Raw genomic sequence first — 22795 nt, forward strand, 5'->3', positions numbered from 1 at the left:
GACACTCCATAGGAATTACACCTTTCGTCGTGACGTCACTATATCTGAGAGAGTTCTAACACTTCCTGATCTACTAAATTAAGGGAAATAGCCCTATATGTGCATTTCCCATAGTTAACGTACATTAGAAATTTGTATAACTTTTCATCAGTAAAATATCAAAAATTAATTTTGGCCGGACTTCTTCAATTCCTATATCCCTTCCCCACACAGTCATGTGACCTCTATCCCTCCCCCCCCCCCGCACACTTTCATGTGATTTCCCACCATTCCTCCCTTAGTGTCATGTGACCCCTTGTCCTTTCCCCACTCTCTATCATGTGACCTGTGTCACCCCCCCCCCCCCCCCCCCCAGCTATTCTTGCACATGTAGAGACGGTCTGAACTTTACCGGATTTAGAGTTAAATGATGTGTTAGTTGAGTTGACAATGACGTCAGTGTCTTCCTTGGTTATGTCTCCCGTCTTTACTTGGTATTTGATAGGTCCGACCTGCATTTCATGAACTCCCAGACTCAGGGTTTTCACTGCTCCAAAGAAAGCTGCAGGGAAGGAGGAGAACAGCACACGGTGAGATGGAATACAATACATGTGGCATGTGTACATGGGGCAATGACAAATGGATGGAGGTAAAAAAAACAAAAGAGTTTTGTTTGTTTTTTGATCAGATAATTTTTTTTATTATTGCTCAACATACAGCAGCAATAGAGAATGCCCAGAGCTTTCTACCTATGATAACTTTAGGCCTGTATCTACCTGCAATATAAGCAATTACAACATGTGCACTGCGCCTAGGAGAACTACAAGTAACCTGGCAGCGTAGATCATAGAGTAAATGACATTCAATTCACAAATCTTTTCTTTAGGTCCATAAATTGAGCCTGACGCCTCTGCACCTCGGTGGAACAGCTAAGAAATATGGATCTCTTACCGCCATTAATGGACAAATCCGGGTGATTTCATGCAGCTGACAATATGGCCTCTCTGTTCCTGAAATGCAGTATCTTAAGCAGGATCGGTCTTGGAGGTGGTTCACATAGGGGGAGTCTAGGAGCCCTCTCAACGGCAAACAGAGGGGAGAGCTTTTCCTTAGTGATTCTGTCAGTGAGTCTCAAAGCACTATTCTCCTCAGCACATTCAGGGACTCCTATACGTCTCAAGTTATTTCTACAAAGTGGGTTTTCCAAGTCATCAGTCTTAGATATAAGAAAGAAAACATTGTGGATCACCTTCTTAAAGGAGAAGTCTGGGGCAATAAATGATTTATTACAGGCAGGGGTTGGGGGTAACATAATAAGGCGCCCTTGTCCAGCTCCTGGACCCCTGCTGGATTCTCCATATCTGCCCCCTGATACATTACAATCCGGCTGATGAATGCCCCGCTCAGCCAGTCAGTGACTGGGGTGGGACATTACTGCAGTCACTGACTGGCTAAGAGGACTATCTTCCAGCCTTTGCCACCGGATCATGACGTACCATGAAAAGGGGAGAAGATGACGTTGGGCAGGGTCTGGGAGCCTGGGGATGGACCACTGCGAGGGCACAGGGGCCGGTAAGTATAAGTTCTTTATTATGTTCCCCCCATTTTGGACGGACTTCTCCTTTAAGATCTCTGGCAACTGGCGGCCTGTGATCCTCCACGTCCACTGACTCTGCTCTTAATAGTAGTAATGCACTTATTTGTCACCTTCAAATCTTGCCTTATCAGGGATACCTTGTCTCATTGATCCCATATATTTGTTAAGCGATAGGATGCTTGGCAGCCAGGTACAGTGTGCGGGCTTGTTTCCCCAGCACATAAGTGTCCTCCGCAGTATTCTCAGCATTGGCCCTCCATGCAGTACCTGCATCAGCCGCAGCTGTCAGCTCTGTTCCATGCGGTCTCTGGCACGTTCAGAAGCAGCTGTGTGGGCACACTTCCTGAGCCATGCAGCCATTCCGAGGCGAGGTACTATCCTCACTCTGAGGTGCTTCTGTGCCCGCCTCCTTCCTGCACTTCCCCTGGCTTGATTTTGTATTTACCATCCTGGCTATGTCGTAATGGATATCTTGTTGATTTCTGTGCAGGTTGCAGGAGGGTTTGCTATGCAGGGAGGATAATTTACAGGATTATCGGGCAGAAGCTCTGGGCCGTGTGTCTGTCCACACCTCACTTAGGCCACGCCCCGCAAAGGGGGTTTATGATTAGGTCACACATAGCGGCGTTATGGGGCGTTATATGAAGGTCACTGAAGAGCTCATAGCTATTACAATCTGCTAATAATGCAGGACTGATGTAAGCAGGATACACAAGGGCTGGGCTAGGCTACTTATCGGCCATGAACAAATCACAAAGTCCAGGGATAACTTGTCCCCTCACTGGGCCGTGTGACACCACCACACTCACAGACAACAGGAAGTCCTGGAGACTAGACCCAATTCCTGAGAATAATTTGCACTTCTTTGTTTGCGGACACTGCAGCCCGTGTGACATCACATCCCGCAGGTCCTCACCACCCATTAAAAGGTTTTACGATGAGTTGGTTTTATGATCTCAGCACTCTGAGGTAACATGGAGTCTCTGCAGTCTCTTACCTGTGTCTGAGCTCGCTCCGGATCCCTGTGTGGCTTCTGAGGCCGCTGCGGACACTGGACGGCTCTGCACAGGATTTCTGATCTTTCTTGCACCTTGTTCTCTGTAAAATTCCTAAATACAATAAATGTAACAATGATGAGTTCTGCTTGTATAATGCAATAAGAGACATAGAATATGCTACACAGTGATGTCACAGTACAGGGATAATACACACAGTGATGTCACAGTACAGGGGGGGATAATACACACAGTGGTGTCACAGTACAGGGGTAATACACAGTGATGTCACAGTACAGGGATAATACACAGAGATGTCACAGTACAGGGATAATACACACAGTGATGTCACAGTACAGGGGGATAATACACAGTGATGTCACAGTACAGGGATAATACACACACAGTAATGTCACAGTATAACTTATTATCCTAAAGGGGTCATGCCACCCACTATAAAAACTCTTTATAATGGATCAGATAAAAACATAATATTGTTTATAATGTCAGAGTAATGGGGTAATGCCGCCAATGATGTCATATTATATGAATTATGCTGCCAGTGATGTCACAATAATGGGATAATGCCCCCAGTGACACTATGTTCTCTGTGACATCACAGCATGGGATAAAAACATATTATGATGCCACACATAAGTGTAATGCAGAAGACTAAACTGAGGTGGTAATACACACAGCAGCGCTATAAATACTGATGGGACACGGTGAGGAAACAGAAAATGGCCAAGGTGAGTGTCTTTTGAAATTTACACAACTCCAATTGACAGTAACGGGAGTTTAGTAAATGGCATGGCCCCTTGAGCTACACTCTGGGGGGAAGCAGCATAGCTCTCAGTGCTACATTGTTTATGCAACTTCCATTAATGTCAATAAGAGTAAAGGCCCTATTCCACGGAACGATTATCGTTCGTTTTCGGACGATATCGACCGCTACGGACGATAATCGTTCCGTGGAATAGAGTGCAACGATCAGCCGACATCGTTCATGTCGTCTGATCGTTGCAGTCGCTTGTTTTTCAACATGTTGAAAAACAAGCGACTGATATAGCAGCGATCTGCTGCCGTCGCTCCGTTGAATAGGAGCGTCGGCAGCAGATGCTGCTATATCCTATGGGCTGCCCGGACGATCAGCGATCACCCGGGCATCCCCCCCGTAGCTCCCCGCCGCCCCCTCCCGCACTCACCCGCTCGCTGCAGCCGCGTTGAATAGCGGCGGCAGCGAGCGGCGAACGAGGAGCAAACGAGCGCTGACAGCGCTCGTTTGCTCCTCCAACGACCCGTGGAATACGGGCTTTAGGGCCCTATTCCACTGGACGATTTTCGTTCAGATTATCGTTAAATCGTTCGAATCTAAGCGATAATCGTTCGGTTGAAATGCAGTTAACGATTAACGACCGAACGAGAAATCGTTGATCGCTTTATAAGACCTGGACCTATTTTTATCGTTGCTCGTTCGCATTGAATAAGACATCGTTCGGTCGTTCGCAATAGATATGAACGCAATAGCGAATAAATAGCGAAGAAAAACGATCGCAATTACGATCATAAGTAACGATTATCGTTCAATGGAAATGAGTAAACGTTTTCAGGTCTTTCTCAATAGCGGTCGTTTGAGATCGTTAATCGTTAACGATTATGCAAGCGATAATCGTCCGGTGGAATAGGGCCCTTACACACAGCGTCTGTGGCTGTTCCTGGCTTTCTGACTATCTCTGGTTGTTGCAGACAGGTCAGCAGGAACCACAAAGACATGTTTATTTTTTTTAGGCAAATCCCTTCACTATAGATAGTACAGATGATGTCCTATAGAGTACAAGTCCGGAACACTGCTGGTGCTCAGAATGAAACTGTTCCTGAGGAACCTGTAGAAGTAATGGCTCTTTATCTGACACAACCATTGTAATATATATAATACAGTATCATCTCCATCATCCACCATCACATATATGTCCCCTCTATACTTTTACCTTAATAGTCTCTGTGTCCTTCGGATGCAGCATGAATATCACTTTTTGAAGGCGTTGATTTTTGGATGAGGAACTGAACTTGAGGACTTCATCAAACATGAGAGCCGCCACCACGTCTTTAGGAAACCCCAGAACTCCTGTCCCAATGGCTGGAAATGTGATGGACGTCAGCTGCTTCTTCTCTGCTGTATCCAGGCAGGTCTGCATCGTCTGTCTGAGAACCTGAGAGGAAAAACAGTTGCAAGACCATGAGGAACATAGCACAATCACACTGATGGACACACATGTTAACTCTAGATCACCATAGGATACATGACTTTTGTAACCGGAGTCAAGTAAGGTGTCAGACTCCATACATTTATGGACATTAGGGGTTAGGGCTGCAGGCACCTGCACATGAGGACCATATAGAAGGTTCTTTCTTGTTCTCTGGATACAGCTTTTTTTTTTTATACACACTGAGATGTCTGACCTTGACCCAACATTAACATTACAGTTAAACAGGCCATACACATTAAAGTCAGACAAATTCTCCAATTCTGTCAGATTCTGCTGATCACCTAAATCTATGTAGGCCTACGGACTCACAACAGATGATGATAGGGAGGAAAAGAATCAGTCGTGCTGGTTTTTAACATGCCCAATCCTTTGGCTCTCTGGAAGATATGCCAATGCTCTAAGGGGGACATTTATGAAAGGGTGTAAATATACACCTGGTGTAAACTGCCCACAGCAACCAATCACAGCTCAGCTCTCAGCTCTGGTAGGATATAAGAGGAGCTGTGATTGGTTGCTGTAGGCAGTTTACACCAGGTGTATATTTACACCGTTTCATAAATCTCCCCCTAAATTTCTGAAGAGGAAAAGGAATCTAAAGCGGCATCAAGGAGTCTGGAGGAGAATGAGATGTCTGAAGGAGACAGAGTAGTCTAGAGGAGGACAAAAAAGTCTGGAGGGGACAAAGGAGTCTTGGACATTGTGTGCGGACGTGGTTTGCTTGACTTTTATCTCAACAGCTATACTTCCAAAACGGACCTCTTCTGCTCTCTGGATAACCCCTTTACAGGACTTCCACATTGATGGTCTATCCTCAATGTCTGATGGACAGCCCTGGCTCCAGCAAATACACAATGAACAGGACAAGAAGCAGATGGCTCCACTGTGTAGTGGACATGCCGGGTTACTGCAGCTCTGCATGATGAATGGCGCAATCTGCTTCCCACCACATTGGCTGAGTATTTGCCGGAGCCAGGCCTCTGCAAAGAAGCAGATCAGAGGCATCAATGTAAAAGTCCCAGAAAACCCCTTGAAGAATCACGTATGGCCTATATAACTAGAATATCAGGTGCAGGGTGGAAATCTACAAGGCAATGTCTATTAAAATTATACACAATCAACATTATATACTCCCAGACAGAAACACCCCTGTACAGTACATAACTGTGAACTCTCCCATTACCTCCATATTGACCCCATACCTGTTCCGATGACCCTTTTCCTCCATCCCATCGAGGAACGACAACATGAACCACGATTTGACAGGACAAATTACAGCCCAGAGTAACAAAGGTGGCGCCATCGAGCACTGGGGCTCCGGATCCTTCTTGTGTTAATAATACCTGCAGCTGTTTTCCTGCCTTTTCATAGAGCGCTCTGGATGCTCCGCCGCTGTTCAGATGGAGGTCTCTCCCCACACTGTTCACAATCACATCTGTCTGATCACAGAGACACAGGGGACAACGCTCACTTACAAGTCTCAAGATTTAGACAATTCATTCTTTTTAAAGGGGTACTCCAGCAAACATTTTTTTTCTTTCAAATCAACTAGTGTCAGAAAGTTATATAAATTTGTAAATTACTATTTAAAAATTTCCAGTCTTCCAGTACTTATCAGCTGCTGTATGCCCTGCAGAAAGTGGTGTATTCTCTCCAGTCTGACAAAGTGCTCTCTGCTGCCACCTCTGATTTTAGCCGGAGTACCCCTTTAACAACTTATAACTAAAGGCATGTCTACTGTAGAATCCAGAAGTACCAAACTATACACTACTCACAAAAAGTTACGGATATTTGGCTTGTAGATTAAATTTATGTAAAACTTAAAAAGTTCTGGATCCGGTGATGATATATCATGGGGTATACAAGGAGAAGCAGCAATGGGGATTTCCTCATCTTAAACAAAAGTCACAACAGGGATGGGCTTACCCCAACATGTCAGTCTCTATAACTCGTCATGTGTCCTTGAGCATCAATTACAGCTGACAACGGTCTCCTGCTGTACACAAATCGCCTAATTGTCTTCTGTGTCTAGTGGTGGTGGTGTTACAGTGTACAGGTGTGTCTAGTGGCGGTGGTGTTACAGTGTACAGGTGTGTCTAGTGGTGGGGGTGTTACAGTGTACAGGTGTGTCTAGTGGTGGGGGTGTTACAGTGTACAGGTGTGTCTAGTGGTGTTACAGTGTACAGGTGTGTCTAGTGGCGGGGGTGTTACAGTGTACAGGTGTGTCTAGTGGCGGTGGTGTTACAGTGTACAGGTGTGTCTAGTGGCGGTGGTGTTACAGTGTACAGGTGTGTCTAGTGGTGGGGGTGTTACAGTGTACAGGTGTGTCTAGTGGTGGGGGTGTTACAGTGTACAGGTGTGTCTAGTGGTGGGGGTGTTACAGTGTACAGGTGTGTCTAGTGGCGGTGGTGTTACAGTGTACAGGTGTGTCTAGTGGCGGGGGTGTTACAGTGTACAGGTGTGTCTAGTGGCGGGGGTGTTACAGTGTACAGGTGTGTCTAGTGGTGTTACAGTGTACAGAGCAGGTGTGTCTAGTGGTGGTGGTGTTACAGTGTACAGGTGTGTCTAGTGGTGGCAGTGTTACAGTGTACAGGGCAGGTGTGTCTGGTAGTGTTACAGTGTGCAGGGCAGGTGTGTCTAGTGGTGGTGTTACAGTGTGCAGGGCAGGTGTGTCTAGTGGTGGTGGTGTTACAGTGTACAGGGCAGGTGTGTCTAGTGGTGGTGGTGTTACAGTGTACAGGGCAGGTGTGTCTAGTGGTGGTGGTGTTACAGTGTACAGGGCAGGTGTGTCTAGTGGTGGGGGTGTTACAGTGTGCAGGGCAGGTGTGTCTAGTGGTGGTGGTGTTACAGTGTGCAGGGCAGGTGTGTCTAGTGGTGGTGGTGTTACAGTGTGCAGGGCAGGTGTGTCTAGTGGTTGTGGTGTTACAGTGTGCAGGGCAGGTGTGTCTAGTGGTGGTGGTGTTACAGTGTACAGGGCAGGTGTGTCTAGTGGTTGTGGTGTTACAGTGTACAGGGCAGGTGTGTCTAGTGGTGGTGGTGTTACAGTGTACAGGGCAGGTGTGTCTAGTGGTGGTGGTGTTACAGTGTACAGGGCAGGTGTGTCTAGTGGTGGTGGTGTTACAGTGTACAGGGCAGGTGTGTCTAGTGGTGGTGGTGTTACAGTGTACAGGGCAGGTGTGTCTAGTGGTGGTGGTGTTACAGTGTACAGGGCAGGTGTGTCTAGTGGTGGTGGTGTTACAGTGTACAGGGCAGGTGTGTCTAGTGGTGGTGGTGTTACAGTGTACAGGGCAGGTGTGTCTAGTGGTGGTGGTGTTACAGTGTACAGGGCAGGTGTGTCTAGTGGTGGTGGTGTTACAGTGTACAGGGCAGGTGTGTCTAGTGGTGGTGGTGTTACAGTGTACAGGGCAGGTGTGTCTAGTGGTGGTGGTGTTACAGTGTACAGGGCAGGTGTGTCTAGTGGTGGTGGTGTTACAGTGTACAGGGCAGGTGTGTCTAGTGGTGGTGGTGTTACAGTGTACAGGGCAGGTGTGTCTAGTGGTGGTGGTGTTACAGTGTACAGGGCAGGTGTGTCTAGTGGTTGTGGTGTTACAGTGTACAGGGCAGGTGTGTCTAGTGGTGGTGGTGTTACAGTGTACAGGGCAGGTGTGTCTAGTGGTGGTGGTGTTACAGTGTACAGGGCAGGTGTGTCTAGTGGTGGTGGTGTTACAGTGTACAGGGCAGGTGTGTCTAGTGGTGGTGGTGTTACAGTGTACAGGGCAGGTGTGTCTAGTGGTGGTGGTGTTACAGTGTACAGGGCAGGTGTGTCTAGTGGTGGTGGTGTTACAGTGTACAGGGCAGGTGTGTCTAGTGGTGGTGGTGTTACAGTGTACAGGGCAGGTGTGTCTAGTGGTGGTGGTGTTACAGTGTACAGGGCAGGTGTGTCTAGTGGTTGTGGAGTTACAGTGTACAGGGCAGGTGTGTCTAGTGGTTGTGGTGTTACTATGTACAGGGCAGGTGTGTCTAGTGGTGGTGGTGTTACAGTGTACAGGGCAGATGTGTCTAGTCAATACAGAACTGCCCTACACATCATGAATGGTAGTGACAGCCCATATATACTTTCATCTTCATGAAGGACAGCGCTCCAGCTCATTGAGGTCACAGCATCATTAGCGAAATACCTTACACTTTCCCCAGACCTGAATCCCATAGGTTTCTTGGCTGTCGCTGCGTTGAAGCTCATAACTCTGTGTCCTAGAACCTCAATGACCCTTCAAGAAGCGCAAGATGCCATGCCTCAGCAGACAATAAGGTGACTCGTGAAGTGCATGAGACGTCGTTGTCAAGCTGTTATTGATGCTCAAGGGCACATGGCAAGTTATCGAGGAACTACCTTTTTTTTGTTAGTATACTCACCACTGTTGTTGGCTTTTGTTTCAATAAATAGTTTTAAATGACGAAATCACCATTGCTGCTTCTACTTATACTGTATACCCCATGATATAATATCACCAGAGCCAGAACTTTACTTTACATTTTCCATACATTTCACTAGCAGGCCAAATATCCCTACCTTTTTGTGCGTGGTGTAGTATTAAAATACAAGGTCCCATGTGCCATCAATAAGCTGGAGGGGAGAGCAGCTGCTACTGTCTGGAGGAGCTGACATGTCTGTGCAGTACAAAGATGGTCTAATAGCTTCTGCAGACATTGGGTAACACTTTATTTCTCCACTGGTCTTTCTACCAACAGGATTGGGGATATCTAGCTCATCGGTGGGGGTCTGACTGATAGAACCCTTACTGTTCCTAAAAATGGAGGAAAGTTGCCCCCTGAATGAATAGAGCGCACCATGTATGCACAACCAATGCTCCATTTTCTCTATAGGGCTAACAAATATTGCTGAGCACTCAGCCAGTCATCCCCTATCCTGTGGTTGGGATGTGTATAGGAAACCACCGGCAATGTAACTTCTCTAAACACATGGTCATCACACTCATGAAGGAATAAGGGGCAGCACTTACTGTGGCGTCTTGAAGGAATCCTTCTTTGATAATAATCATAATGCTTTGGTTGCTGATCATTGCACTTGCCGTTGCTTCTTCGTCTATGCTTTGAAGTGGTATCTGTGTAGCATTTGGCACTTGGTATCTGGTTAAGTTCTGTTCTCCGAACTGCTCCTTGAGAGACTTGATGAAGGCTGCGATGGTTTCATGTTTAGTGTCTACCAGATTTATATTGGTCACCGAGCTGGATCTGCCTTTGCCTTGCACAAACTCTTTGATGGCCTCCACAATACTCTGTGCACATACTGGTATAGGAAAACCAAATATACCAGAACTGACAGCTGGAATAGCGATAGACCTATGACCATGCTCGGCAGCCAATGCTAAACTGCTCCGTATGGCTGTCTGTAGAAGACTCTTACTTCTTTGTGATGAGTTGGAATTCCACCTTGGCCCCACAGTATGGATGACCTGCTTACATGGTAAGTTTCCTGCATCCGTGATCACCGATTCACCGGGGAACAAACTTCCCTGCTCACAGATAATACGATCGCAGTCATCTTGGAGTTTGGGTCCAGCCGCATTCAGTATCGCCATTGCCAGACCCCCAACGTGTCTCAGATCTTCATTGGCCGCATTAACAATGACATCTGCCCTGTGCCTGCACAAGTCTTCCCTGTACACTGACACAGTCACCCCCTGGGGCAGCTGTATTTGGTACTGAGGTCCATCCAGAGATGTTTCATTGATAGTTTCATCATTTTCCCCATCTTTCTGTAGATGTAATACACATCTGAATTTATTCTTTACTGTTGTTACATAGAGCTCTTCGTTCGCCAAACAAAACTTCTTGGCTCCTGGTTTATCGATACGCAAGGTGTCATCATAGAGAGAGGACAGGATCTTCTGTACATGAGAAGCTGCTTCCTCCACATAGGTCTTGGTTCCTATCAGTAGCATGTTTCTATTTCTTAATACAACCTTGACATTAATCCGTTTCAGATGATCCAAAATGTTCTTCTCCTCCTTGATGAACTGCATGACGGCCATTGACTTGACGGGGATTTTCTTCTGCACTGGAGTGTTTTTCTCCACAAACTCGTGGATTTCTTTGTAACTCTTGTGTACACTTGAGGACAAACCTGCGACCACCACATCGTTCTCCGCTCCGGGAGGGGACTCTAGGATTAGGACTGTGCAGGTCTCAGAGGTGGGCGAGTCAAGTAGATGTGACTGGAGACTCTTCCATTCCGGGCTTTGTAGGAGACCCTTGTGCTCAACTGGAATTTGTTGACAGATTAGTTCTCGTTTTATTTGATCTTCTCCGTCCATCAAGTCTTTTCTTGAGTAACCGCTCAGTTTTATTGTGTTTTCTTCAATCTCAATAAGAGCATTAATCTTGTGACGTGCAAAGAGAAGACAGGAGACCTCTTCATTGCCTGCAAACATCAAGAACTGTAGGACATGAGGGTCCACAGGGATGGATTTAGATATCAGCTGCTGTTTAACACTGAGTATTTCACACTTAGCTTGGAGAACTTCATCTCTCAGTCCGGTGAACAGGACACGGTACTTGGATGGGTCATACTCCATCTTCAGCTCCGGGACATCTGTCAGTATCTTCTTCTCCACACCACTGTTGCATATAATATGATAGAAAGCTGCAGACATTGGTTCTTCAATGGTCGACACGTTATGACTTCTCTCTGCTTTTCTGCTGATTTCCTCCAACAGTTTCCTGAAGCTCTGCTCTATCTTATTAACATCCTTCATGGTGCCTGCCAGGAAGACCTTCTCAGCCTCAGTGTTGGGTTTGATCAGTACTCCATCATAGGCAGCAGTGGAGGTCTGCTCCCTAATCTCCTCCCACGCTAAAGGACTCATTTTACAGTCTATGACTTTATACCTTGAAATAATCTTCGAGAACTCGGTGGAGACCTCCTCAGTCCATGTGTGGGCAACCTTTGCTATAGTCCTGAGATGTGACGATAGAGAAGTGGGAAAACACAATGTTACGAATGGGTTTGCGCAGCTCTGATCTGGCCACAGGATCTCAGACTTTTTATCGGACATTTTCTTCTCTATGCTTTGCTTCAGTCTTCCGTCTTTCCTTATAAACTCCAATAAGTATGGACTGATAGGGAGCTGAATGGGCTGTGGTTTTTCTACAGTAGGCCTTTGTTTCCCATATAGGGCTGTACCTAAACTGGAGTAGTATCGATACACAGTGATCGACTTCTTACTTATGACATGTTCCTTTTTCATTATGATCTTCACGGCTGTAATAAAGAAAGAAAGAAAGAAAGATATACTGTATGTACAGTATTAGACATATAAGCCAGACACAAGGTCCTTTCACAGATTGCAGCAGACCATGAATGGTTCAAGGGGCCCCCGCAGCACCACCGCTCATGGTTCCTGCCAGGTCGTAACGCCGCAGGAGATCCAGGAGACAGGTGGGGAATCAAGAGTGGTGGTGCTGCGGAGGCTCGGGATCGGTAAGTAGCTCTTGATTATGTTTTACCCCTGTGAGTTTTTATATTTGCCCAAAGTACCCCTTTAATACTAGTAATAACCATGCAGGAGCAACATGCCGTGTGTGATATCTCATTCTGCTGTGATGAACAGCTGAGTATTATAACTATAACAGGCAAGGCTCTAGGGCCTCACTAATGCACTACATGGCTATATATGCTGAGGTGGCCTCCTCCGCCGTATTGAGCAGACTACAGAGTAAATTTGCTGACTTGTCAGACAGTCTATGTGCAGAATATAGCGAGGGGGAAAAAAAAGAAGAAAAGAGTGCTGCTGTGTAGGCCCATAAGAGAAGCGCAGAGATGGACACATTCACCTTATGATGTCTGGCTAAGAGCTCAACGCCCTAAGTAGGTCTTTCCTGATGGGAGATGTCTCCTATGCGCTCAAGAAACAGATAGGGGTGTTATTCCACAAAATGGAGTCCCTGGAGTTATACATGCAACAATTCTAATAATATCCATGTGAACAGAAACGCTCTCTGGTGTCATCTTCATCCTCTTTAGGCCACTTCTTCACCTCTCTGCAGCTCTGATCTTTTCATTTTCTGTGGGTGGTCTCCAGTGTGATCATGTGACCAGAAGGCCGAAGTAACTTCCCGCATACACGTCCCGCAAACTTGTCCGTAATTGCGGATTCGCAAATACGTTTCAACTTATTGCCCATTAATTTCTATTGTGCTATTTACACATTCCGTTTCTTCACGGATCCGCAATCCGTACAGTAAAAAATAGGACATGTCATAGTGCGCATTGCGATTGCAGTACGGATTACCAATAAAAGTCTGTGGGATACATATTTTTGGCGGACATCACAGAAGTCACATCCGTGACGTCCATAAAAAACACGGATCAAATCTAAGCAAACTACTACTAAACACATTTTACAGATACGGAAGCATTTAGGGATGAGGTTTTGCGGCCCAGAAAAATCACAGAACGTGTGAATGAGGCCTTACTCCCTAGTTACCACAGATCACTTTTCCAGTCTTCCTACACTGACCTGTATATAATGTGGTGCCTCACACACAGCTCCCGAGATCTCACTAATACACAGTGCTTTGGGATTTACCTGAATGTTGCAGTTGTTGCTATCAGTTGATACTAAATGTCTAATATTTGTGCCTAATATACTTCCCCCATACACTTCTGTAAGCAAGGACACTTCATCTCGAACACTCCGATGATCTCTATTGTACTTTTATATAACACGTCAGATCTGGCAGATCCCATAACTCTACACTCAGACATGTCACTTACTTTGTGCATCAGAGAAGGTGATGAGAGCGGCCTCTTCCTCCGGGAACATCTCTGCCTTCTGTACTTGCCCACCACCCACCTTTGGGCTCTCAAAATAGATGACAAGGTGGTCCTCTTGTGTATTCGGGGGTACCCCTTCAGCCCTGATGCTCCTTGTCTCCTCTAGCGGCTTTGCAGTCAGGTTCTGCTGATTTACTCTGTGGTTTTGGCAGAATTTTTGGATAAAACTGAAGATGTCTGATTGAAGAGAAACAATATAAAGATATATATGTTATATTTGTAGAGAGGTTATACTGTGTGTATATGTATATATATATATATATATATATACACATATACATATACATACACACACACACACACACACACACACACACATGCTATTTATGTGTATATGTAAAAAATATATTGGGGGAGATTATGGGGGAGATTTATCAAAAGGGTGTAAAATTTAGACTGGTGCAGACTGGCCACAGCAACCAATCACAGCTTAGCTTTCAGCTCTGGTAAAATATAAGAGGGGATGTGATTGGTTGCTGTGGCCAGTTTGCACCAGTCTAAATTTTCAACCCTTTGATAAATCTCCCCCTATGTGTGTAAATGTTATATATGTAGAGGTTATGGGGGAGATTTATCAAACATGGCGTACAGTGAAACTGGCTCAGTTGCCCCTAGCAACCAATCAGATTCCACCTCTCATTCCTCAAAGACTCTTTGGAAAATGAAAGGTGGAATCTGATTGGTTGCTTGGGGCAACTGAGCCAGTTTTACTTTATACCATGTTTGATAAATCTCCCCCTTTATATGTAGAGGTCATGTATATAGAGGTTGTGTGTGTAAATGTTATATATGTAGAGGTCATGTATGTAGAGGTTATGTGTGTAAATGTTATATATGTAGAGGTCATGTATGTAGAGGTTATGTGTGTAAATGTTATATATGTAGAGGTCATGTATGTAGAGGTTATGTGTGTAAATGTTATACATGTAGAGGTTATATGTTTAGAGGTTATGTGTGTAAATGTTATATATGTAGAGGTCATGTATGTAGAGGTTATGTGTGTAAATGTTATACATGTAGAGGTTATATGTGCAAATGTTATATATGTAGAGGCTATATGTGTAGAGGCTATGTATGTGGAGGCTATGTATGTAGACACAGCTTATGTTACCAATGTCGCAGTTAAAGGTGACGACAGCCGACTGGATCTCATGAATTCTCTCCAAGGTAAAGTCGGTGTCACAGATTGTGTCGCTAATATTTTCTATGAGGAGGATCAATATGTCATCAGTGCAGGAGTCCTGGATGTTCTCGATCAGAACCATGTTGGTGTGGAGATGCTCTGCCTCAGCACTCTGATCATTTCGCGCAACCTTAGCAGCTGCTGAAAAAAAGAGGATTTTTTACTCACCGTAAAATCTCTTTCTCGTAGTCTTCATTGGGGGACACAGATACCATGGGTATAGGCTGCTGCCACTAGGAGTCGCTGACACTAAGAAAGAAACAAAGGAAGTGACTCCTCCTGAGCAGGATATACCCGCCCACAGGCACTGAGGTAAACCAGTTTGTACCCGAGCAGTAGGAGAAGTCAAGAACAGGTAAAGTAGGAATAACACCAAAATGGAGAAAACTACCATACCGAGGAAAAACCCAAAAGAAAATGGGTGGGTGCTGTGTCCCCCAATGAAGACTACGAGAAAGAGACTTTACGGTGAGTAAAAAATCCTCTTTTCTCGTGCGTCTTATTGGGGGACACAGATACCATGGGACGTCCAAAAGCAGTCCATGGGGTGGGAAAGATAACCGCTAGACAAGGAGCTTGGTGAGAAGGCACAGAATAGCACAAACACAACCATCAACTAGGAATAGAGCAAGGGATGATGCGGAATGCATCAGAGAAAACCCCTACAGGTCCGCGGCAAAGGAAAACGGGTCTAGTCCCTGGAGCAACGTGCTGCACTGCGGACAAAGTGGGTTGTGGCAATCCTGGAAGCCAGCAACATGATGTAACATTGAGTTCAACAGAACTGGTAGGCTAGATGTGGGGAGAAAAAACAGACGCCCAGCCAAGTAGGCGACCACAGGCGGCAGGGACTTACTCTGGGGTAGAACAGAAAAAAGGCAAATACAACCATGACGGGAGAGACTGGAAAATGTTTCATGGCGCATAGAGGCCTAAGGTGTCAGATAAAGGAGAAAAAGACTGAGCGTCTTCTCATAGAAGGTGCCACATGAGATGCAGGAGAAGCTGCGTCCCTGACAATGGAGCTGGGAAGAATGGCCAGGCTGGAAGCTCCATAGGCCTAGGAGTACAGTCTTCACTGAGAAGACAAAGCTCGAGCACAAGAGAAGTATAGCAATCTAGGAGAAACCATGGCCTATGACATGAGTAACCCCATCTGAGAAACACAGATGGTAATATGAAGAATAAAGCTTTCCAAGCGTAATGCAGTTCAGGGAAAGGAAGGAGCAGGAGAAAGGAAAACCATGATCTGAATCTTGAGTAAGTTGTCCTGAAAGAAGTACAGAAGTACCTGGTACCCAGCAGTGCCCAGCAGAAAAGAGGAGCAGAGGAAGCCGGTAGGCCGGGAAAAAACAACTCCATCGGCTGTTAAAGCCTTAGAAAAGAGGTCGATAATGCAAAACACTCTGCTCCCAGGAGACTAGAGGTACTCGAGAGCATGAAAGGCAAGGCTGATGGGCACGGGAGTGGTCACCGGACAATGGGCACAACAGGTAGTACATAGACTAGAGTCCATATGTAGACTAAATCTAGAAACCAACGCCTCAAAGAATGAGCAGAGACGCTGCTTGGTAAGAGCAGAACAGCAAAAAAAGAGAATATACGGCTGTTGCGAAAGTGGGAGAAGACCAGAAGAAAAGAACCTTATGCGGAGTCCGATGGCCACATAGAAAAGATTAAAGGGTCAACCAGCTCAACCAGAGCCCTAGGCAATTGGAAAGGCGAGCCAGATGCTCTGGTGGACAGAGCAACAGAAAAACAAGGGGACTTTAATGGTGAATGAGAAAAGATGATCAAGAATTGGCAACTTGCCGAACAAATGTAAGCCTGGCCAGAATGCGATAGAGACGATAGAGCCTTAGGTAGGGCCAGACATGGGCCAGTGAACAACCCTGTTTGCAAGGAGAGGAAACCTTTAAGAGAGAAGTTATCGAGGACTCCACATGGGAGACAAGATAAGGGAGGGAGACCGGGAGTCCCGTCTGGAGAGCATGGCCGGTCAACAAGAAGACCAAGGACAAGGAAGTCAAGCAGGAGTGCTCATAGAGGCCAATGAGGGCCGAAAACCCACACCTGCCTGTCGGAAGAAGCAATTTCGGAATAACAGTTCTCTGGAGGACTGTAAGATACTTATTATACTAAATATTCCATCCTCACAGAGTGCTGAAGTGCTTGAAGAGTTCCTGACTGAGTGGTAAAAAACCAAACCTAGGATAGGGGGGTCATGCACAACAGTGTGCTACTCCAGAGCGTAGGAGTAACTGTGTATGCGGGAGCACTGCAAAACCCTGAACTAAAGCAGCACTGTGAGTCATGTAGGCAGTAGATGTCTAAATACTTGCTATGTTGGCCATGGGCAGATGCAGAAGAAGTCCTAAAGCAGCACTGTGAGTCATGTAGGCAGTAGATGTCCTGCATACACCAGGGGTAGAAGAAACCATTTATTGTTTCACCTGAGGAACCGAGAGGCCTCACTTCACCCAGATCAAAGAGAAGAGGCAATGTGGCTGGTGCTGACCAAGGACAGCTTCCTGAAGTAGAGCACCATGAGAAGATAAGACCAAGTGAGTGGACCTGAAGGTGGTGCATTACATTGTGTAACAGAATACCACAATCTGTGCAAACCGAACTACAGGTAATGTAGTTGGAGCCATATCATGCAGCAAAGGGCAGAGCTCTGAATAAACTTGTACCACCACCTGGGAGGGGGTAACATGTCCAGTTCTATGTCTGTGACATCATGTAGCAAAGGAATCTATGTCATGAAGATGAGAGGCAGGTCTGAAGCACTGCCCGCTAATGGGTGATGTGAATGACAGGACATGTGTTGTGCTTGTGACATCCTGTAGCAGAGGGGAAAGCTCTGAGTAATGCCCCTATTCCACGGGTCGTCAGAGGAGCAAACGAGCGCTCCCAGCGCTCATTTGCTCCTCGTTCCCCGCTCGCTGCTGCTGCTATTCAATGCGGCTGCAGCGAGCGGGTGAGTGCGGGAGGGGCGGCGGGGAGCTGCGGGGGGGGGGGGGGGGGGGGGGGGGGGGGGGGGGGGGGGGGGGGGGGGGGGGGGGGGGGGGGGGGGGGGGGGGGGGGGGGGGGGGTCTGATAGTCGCTGATCGTCCGAGCAGCCCTTAGGATATAGCAGCGTCTGCTGCCGACGCTCCTATTTAATGGAGCGACGGCAGCAGATCGCTGCTATATCAGTCGCTTGTTTTTCAACATGTTGAAAAACAAGCGACTGCAACGATCAGCCGATCAGCCGTCCGTAGCGGCCGATATCAGCCGAATACCGACGATAATCGTTCCGTGGAATAGGGCCTTAACACAGGAACAATGACTGCCAATGGGTGATGTGTCTGGTCCCATAACCTGTATAACCAACCATGTAGCAGAGGGTTCTCCTGGTTGTGAAACCATGTAGCAAAGGGTTCTGCTCAGAGCACAGATACACCGCCTTGTTGACAGGTAACGTGTCTGGTTCTGTGTACTTACCGTGACACCGTGTAGCAGAGGGTTCTGCTCAGAGCACTACACCACCTGATAGCAGGTAACGTGTCTGGTTCTATGTACTTCTCGAGACACCATGTAGCAGAGGGTTCTCAGAGTACAGATACACCACCTGGATAGCGGGTAACGTGTCTGGTTCCATGTACTTCTCGTGACACCATGTAGCAGAGGGTTCTGCTCAGAGCACAGTAAACTCCGTCTAGTAGCGAGTAACGTGTCTGGAAAACACCGTATGGAGATGGAGATACCATGGGACGTCCTGTCCTGCTCCTGACAGGAATGTGTCTGGGTGGTTGGAGGGGAACCAGAATGTGTATATAAGTATTAATGTAATCTTACATACATAAAATCTGACACAGAGGGGTCAACCAGCACCAAAAATGCTTGATCTGCAGACCAAGGGTTGCTGGAACCTTGTATGGAACATTGGCCATAATAAGAAAAAAATGGCGGGGTGCTGCGGGCCGCGAGGCTCCCGAAGGGGGCGGGGCCTAGCGGGAGGGGGAGGAGCATCCCACAGTGCAGAATCAGCCACATAAGAAAAATGTCGGGATGCAGCGGCCCATCCGGCACCCGAAAGGGGCGGAGCCTAACAAGAGGGGCGGGGCATCCACAGTGCAGGCTCAGCAACCTAAGAAAAATGTCGGGATGCTGCGATCGAAAGGGGCGGGGCCTAACGGAGGGGGCGGAGCATCCCCCAGAGCAGGTACTCCAGACATAGCCACACTAAGGGAAAAAAGCGGGAAACTGCAGCCTGCACAGCACTGACAGGAGTGGGAGACCCCTCACTGTACACCCCATGGCACCCAGAGAGGCACCAGTACAAAATAAAATGGTGGAGGGGGCTGGCCTGTTACTGACTGAGGGGAGAGCCACAGAGGTACAGTGACCCTGAGAAAGTGGAGCATGGGGAGATGGAGAAATCCCTGTGTGAGGAAAGCAAGGTTGTCTATAAGAATACAATGGTTGCCTGGGAGGGTGGGCAGGGGGAATATACTCACCAGGTAGGAGCCCATACTCACCATTGTCGTCTTCAGCCGTTGGGTGCCTCACCTTAACGCGCCAAGCTTTGGGGGGCGAGGCGGGAAGGGGCTGTGCGGATACAGAGTCCACAGAAAGGCGACCAGATAGTGAGACTGATCTGGGGCCATGGTGTCACGTTGCCGGCCGGTGGCGACCGAGGGGTGACAGCCCATTTACATTTATGGTCTGTTCCCTGGTCGCATAGTGGGGGGATCAGGGTGAGTTTTAGATAACCCACCGTGCCCAAGAATCCATAGGACCTAGAAGGAAAAAGAAAATCTAACTAACTAAACATAAAGCAAGAAACTGGTCTGGAGAACCCAGACCTGTGTCTGCCTCCTACTGACACATCTAGCCTACCAGTTCTGTTGAACTCAATGTTACATCATGTTGCTGGCTTCCAGAATTGCCACAACCCACTCTGTCCGCAGTGCAGGACGTTGCTCCAGGGACTAGACCCGTTTTCCTTTGCCGCGGACCTGTAGGGGTTTTCTCCGATGTATTCAGCATCATCCCTTGCTCTCTTCCTAGTTGATGGTTGTGTTTGTGCTATTCTGTGCCTTCTCACCAAGCTCCTTGTCTAGCGGTTATCTTTCCCACCCCATGGACTGCTTTTGGACGTCCCATGGTATCTGTGTCCCCCAATAAGACGCACGAGAAAAGAGGATTTTTTTATTCACCGTAAAATCTCTTTCTCGTAGTCTTCATTGGGGGACACAGCACCCACCCATTTTCTTTTGGGTTTTTCCTCAGTATGGTAGTTTTCTCCATTTTGGTGTTATTCCTACTTTACCTGTTCTTGACTTCTCCTACTGCTCGGGTACAAACTGGTTTACCTCAGTGCCTGTGGGCGGGTATATCCTGCTCAGGAGGAGTCACTTCCTTTGTTTCTTTCTTAGTGTCAGCGCCTCCTAGTGGCAGCAGCCTATACCCATGGTATCTGTGTCCCCCAATAAGACGCACGAGAAACACTTATATTATTTATACATCATCGACATACGTGACGGTGCTTTATACACAATCCCCCTGGCATCCGCCCTTGTCCTGCAGGTGGCGCACACTCGATGCACAGGAGGCCACTAACACCAGGACCCCAGAGCTACACCAGCCCAGGACCCCAGAGCTACACCAGCCCAGAACCCCACAGCTACACCAGCCTAGAACCCCACAGTTACACCAGCCCAGGACCCCACAGCTACACCAGCCCAGGACCCCACAGCTACACCAGCCCAGGACCCCACAGCTACACCAGCCCAGAACCCCACAGTTACACCAGCCCAGGACCCCACAGCTACACCCGCCCAGGACCCCACAGCTACACCCGCCCAGGACCCCACAGCTACACCCGCCCAGGACCCCACAGCTACACCCGCCCAGGACCCCACAGCTACACCCGCCCAGGACCCCACAGCTACACCAGCCCAGGACCCCACAGCTACACCCGCCCAGGACCCCACAGCTACACCAGCCCAGGACCCCACAGCTACACCAGCCCAGGACCCCACAGCTACACCAGCCCAGGACCCCACAGCTACACCCGCCCAGGACCACAAAGCTACACCCGCCCAGGACCACAAAGCTACACCCGCCCAGGACCACAAAACTACACCCGCCCAGGACCACAAAACTACACCCGTCCAGGACCCCACAGCTACACCAGCCCAGGACCCCACAGCTACACCAGCCCAGGACCCCACAGCTACACCAGCCCAGGACCCCACAGCTACACCCGCCCAGGACCCCACAGCTACAGGACATCATCTTATGATACCAGCAATTGTGATGAATTACCTGGACTGCGGATTCGCTCATCTTTTCTTGGTTTCTGTAAGAGAAAGTGACACTGATAATCAGGGAGGATGGATGTCACCAGGGTCAGGGCTGCTTTTACTTGTCTTTGAAACAGTGAAGAGTTAAACAGGGCGCCGCAAACTCCTCTATACTATACTACACCACTGTATACTATACTACACCACACTACAATACTGTATACTACACCACATGACTGTATACTATACTTCACCACACTACAATACTGTATACTATACTACATCACACTATACTACCGTACTCTATACTATACTGTCCCACTGTATACTACACCACACTACAATACTGTATACTACACCACACTATACTACTGTATACTATACCACACTATACTACTGTATACTATACTACAAATTCCACTACAATTAGAATTAACTGTGTCCTGTCCACATATGGCAGCATTAAAGGATTATAAAACTGTGGGGTCCAGCCATGGGTGTGTAATATTAGGAGGACCCCCTATAAGTAATTCTCCAGGTTCTGTTTATTGCAGCTCTTCATTTTGTCTACTTTCTCTCACAGATTATAGGAGAAGGGAAGGGGAAGAGCCTCCATCAATTCACAGATGCTCAGATCCCCAACACATAATATCCTGCGAGGAGAACACTAGTAATATCTCCTCAGACTTCTGGTGGCCCCTCCGGTCTCCTATCTGGCGGCCCCTCCGGTCTCCTATCTGGCGGCCCCTCCGGTCTCCTATCTGGCGGCCCCTCCGGTCTCCTATCTGGCGGCCCCTCCGGTCTCCTATCTGGCGGCCCCCTCCGGTCTCCTATCTGGCGGCCCCTCCGGTCTCCTATCTGGCGGCCCCTCCGGTCTCCTATCTGGCGGCCCCTCCGGTCTCCTATCTGGCGGCCCCTCCGGTCTCCTATCTGGCGGCCCCTCCGGTCTCCTATCTGGCGGCCCCTCCGGTCTCCTATCTGGCCGCCCCCCTCCGGTCTCCTATCTGGCGGCCCTCCGGTCTCCTATCTGGCGGCCCCTCCGGTCTCCTATCTGGCGGCCCCTCCGGTCTCCTATCTGGCGGCCCCTCCCGTCTCTTATCTGGCGGCCCCTCCGGTCTCCTATCTGGCGGCCCCTCCGGTCTCCTATCTGGCGGCCCCTCCGGTCTCCTATCTGGCGGCCCCTCCGGTCTCCTATCTGGCGGCCCCTCCGGTCTCCTATCTGGCGGCCCCTCCGGTCTCCTATCTGGCGGCCCCTCCGGTCTCCTATCTGGCGGCCCCTCCGGTCTCCTATCTGGCGGCCCCTCCGGTCTCCTATCTGGCGGCCCCTCCAATCTCCTATCTGGTGGCCCCTCCGGTCTCCTATGTTGCCCTTTCAGTCTCTCCCCAACCCCTCTGTAACCAGTATTACCATACAGTATTTAAATAATACTACCATAAAGATGACAGGTAATACTGCCAAATAGTGCTCAAATAATACCACCACACAGTGATCAAATAATATCACCATACTGTGACCAATACTACCACACTGTACTCAAACATTACCCCCACCTACTACTCAAACAACCCCAGCATACAATGACCAACTTATGCTGCCATATAGTGTGCGTATAATACCACCACCCAGTAATCAGGTAATACTACCACC

At 47.9% G+C, this 22795-nt stretch overlaps 1 protein-coding gene across 1 annotated transcript in view; it reads right to left on the reverse strand.

Moving 5' to 3' along the window:
• Positions 1–22795, reverse strand: part of LOC138801742 (protein mono-ADP-ribosyltransferase PARP14-like) — a 45412-nt gene that overhangs the window by 21895 nt on the left and 722 nt on the right. The window contains exons 2-9 of the mRNA XM_069984836.1: positions 21170–21268; positions 14783–14992; positions 13612–13848; positions 9836–12096; positions 6038–6274; positions 4560–4781; positions 2574–2685; positions 392–541 (exon numbers count right to left, since the gene is read on the reverse strand). Of these exons, the coding sequence (XP_069840937.1) occupies positions 392–541; positions 2574–2685; positions 4560–4781; positions 6038–6274; positions 9836–12096; positions 13612–13848; positions 14783–14992; positions 21170–21268 (3528 nt within the window). The remainder of the gene's footprint in view (positions 1–391; positions 542–2573; positions 2686–4559; positions 4782–6037; positions 6275–9835; positions 12097–13611; positions 13849–14782; positions 14993–21169; positions 21269–22795) is intronic.

The sequence above is a fragment of the Dendropsophus ebraccatus genome, chromosome 9 (assembly GCF_027789765.1).
Source record: "Dendropsophus ebraccatus isolate aDenEbr1 chromosome 9, aDenEbr1.pat, whole genome shotgun sequence".
NCBI lineage: Eukaryota > Metazoa > Chordata > Amphibia > Anura > Hylidae > Dendropsophus > Dendropsophus ebraccatus.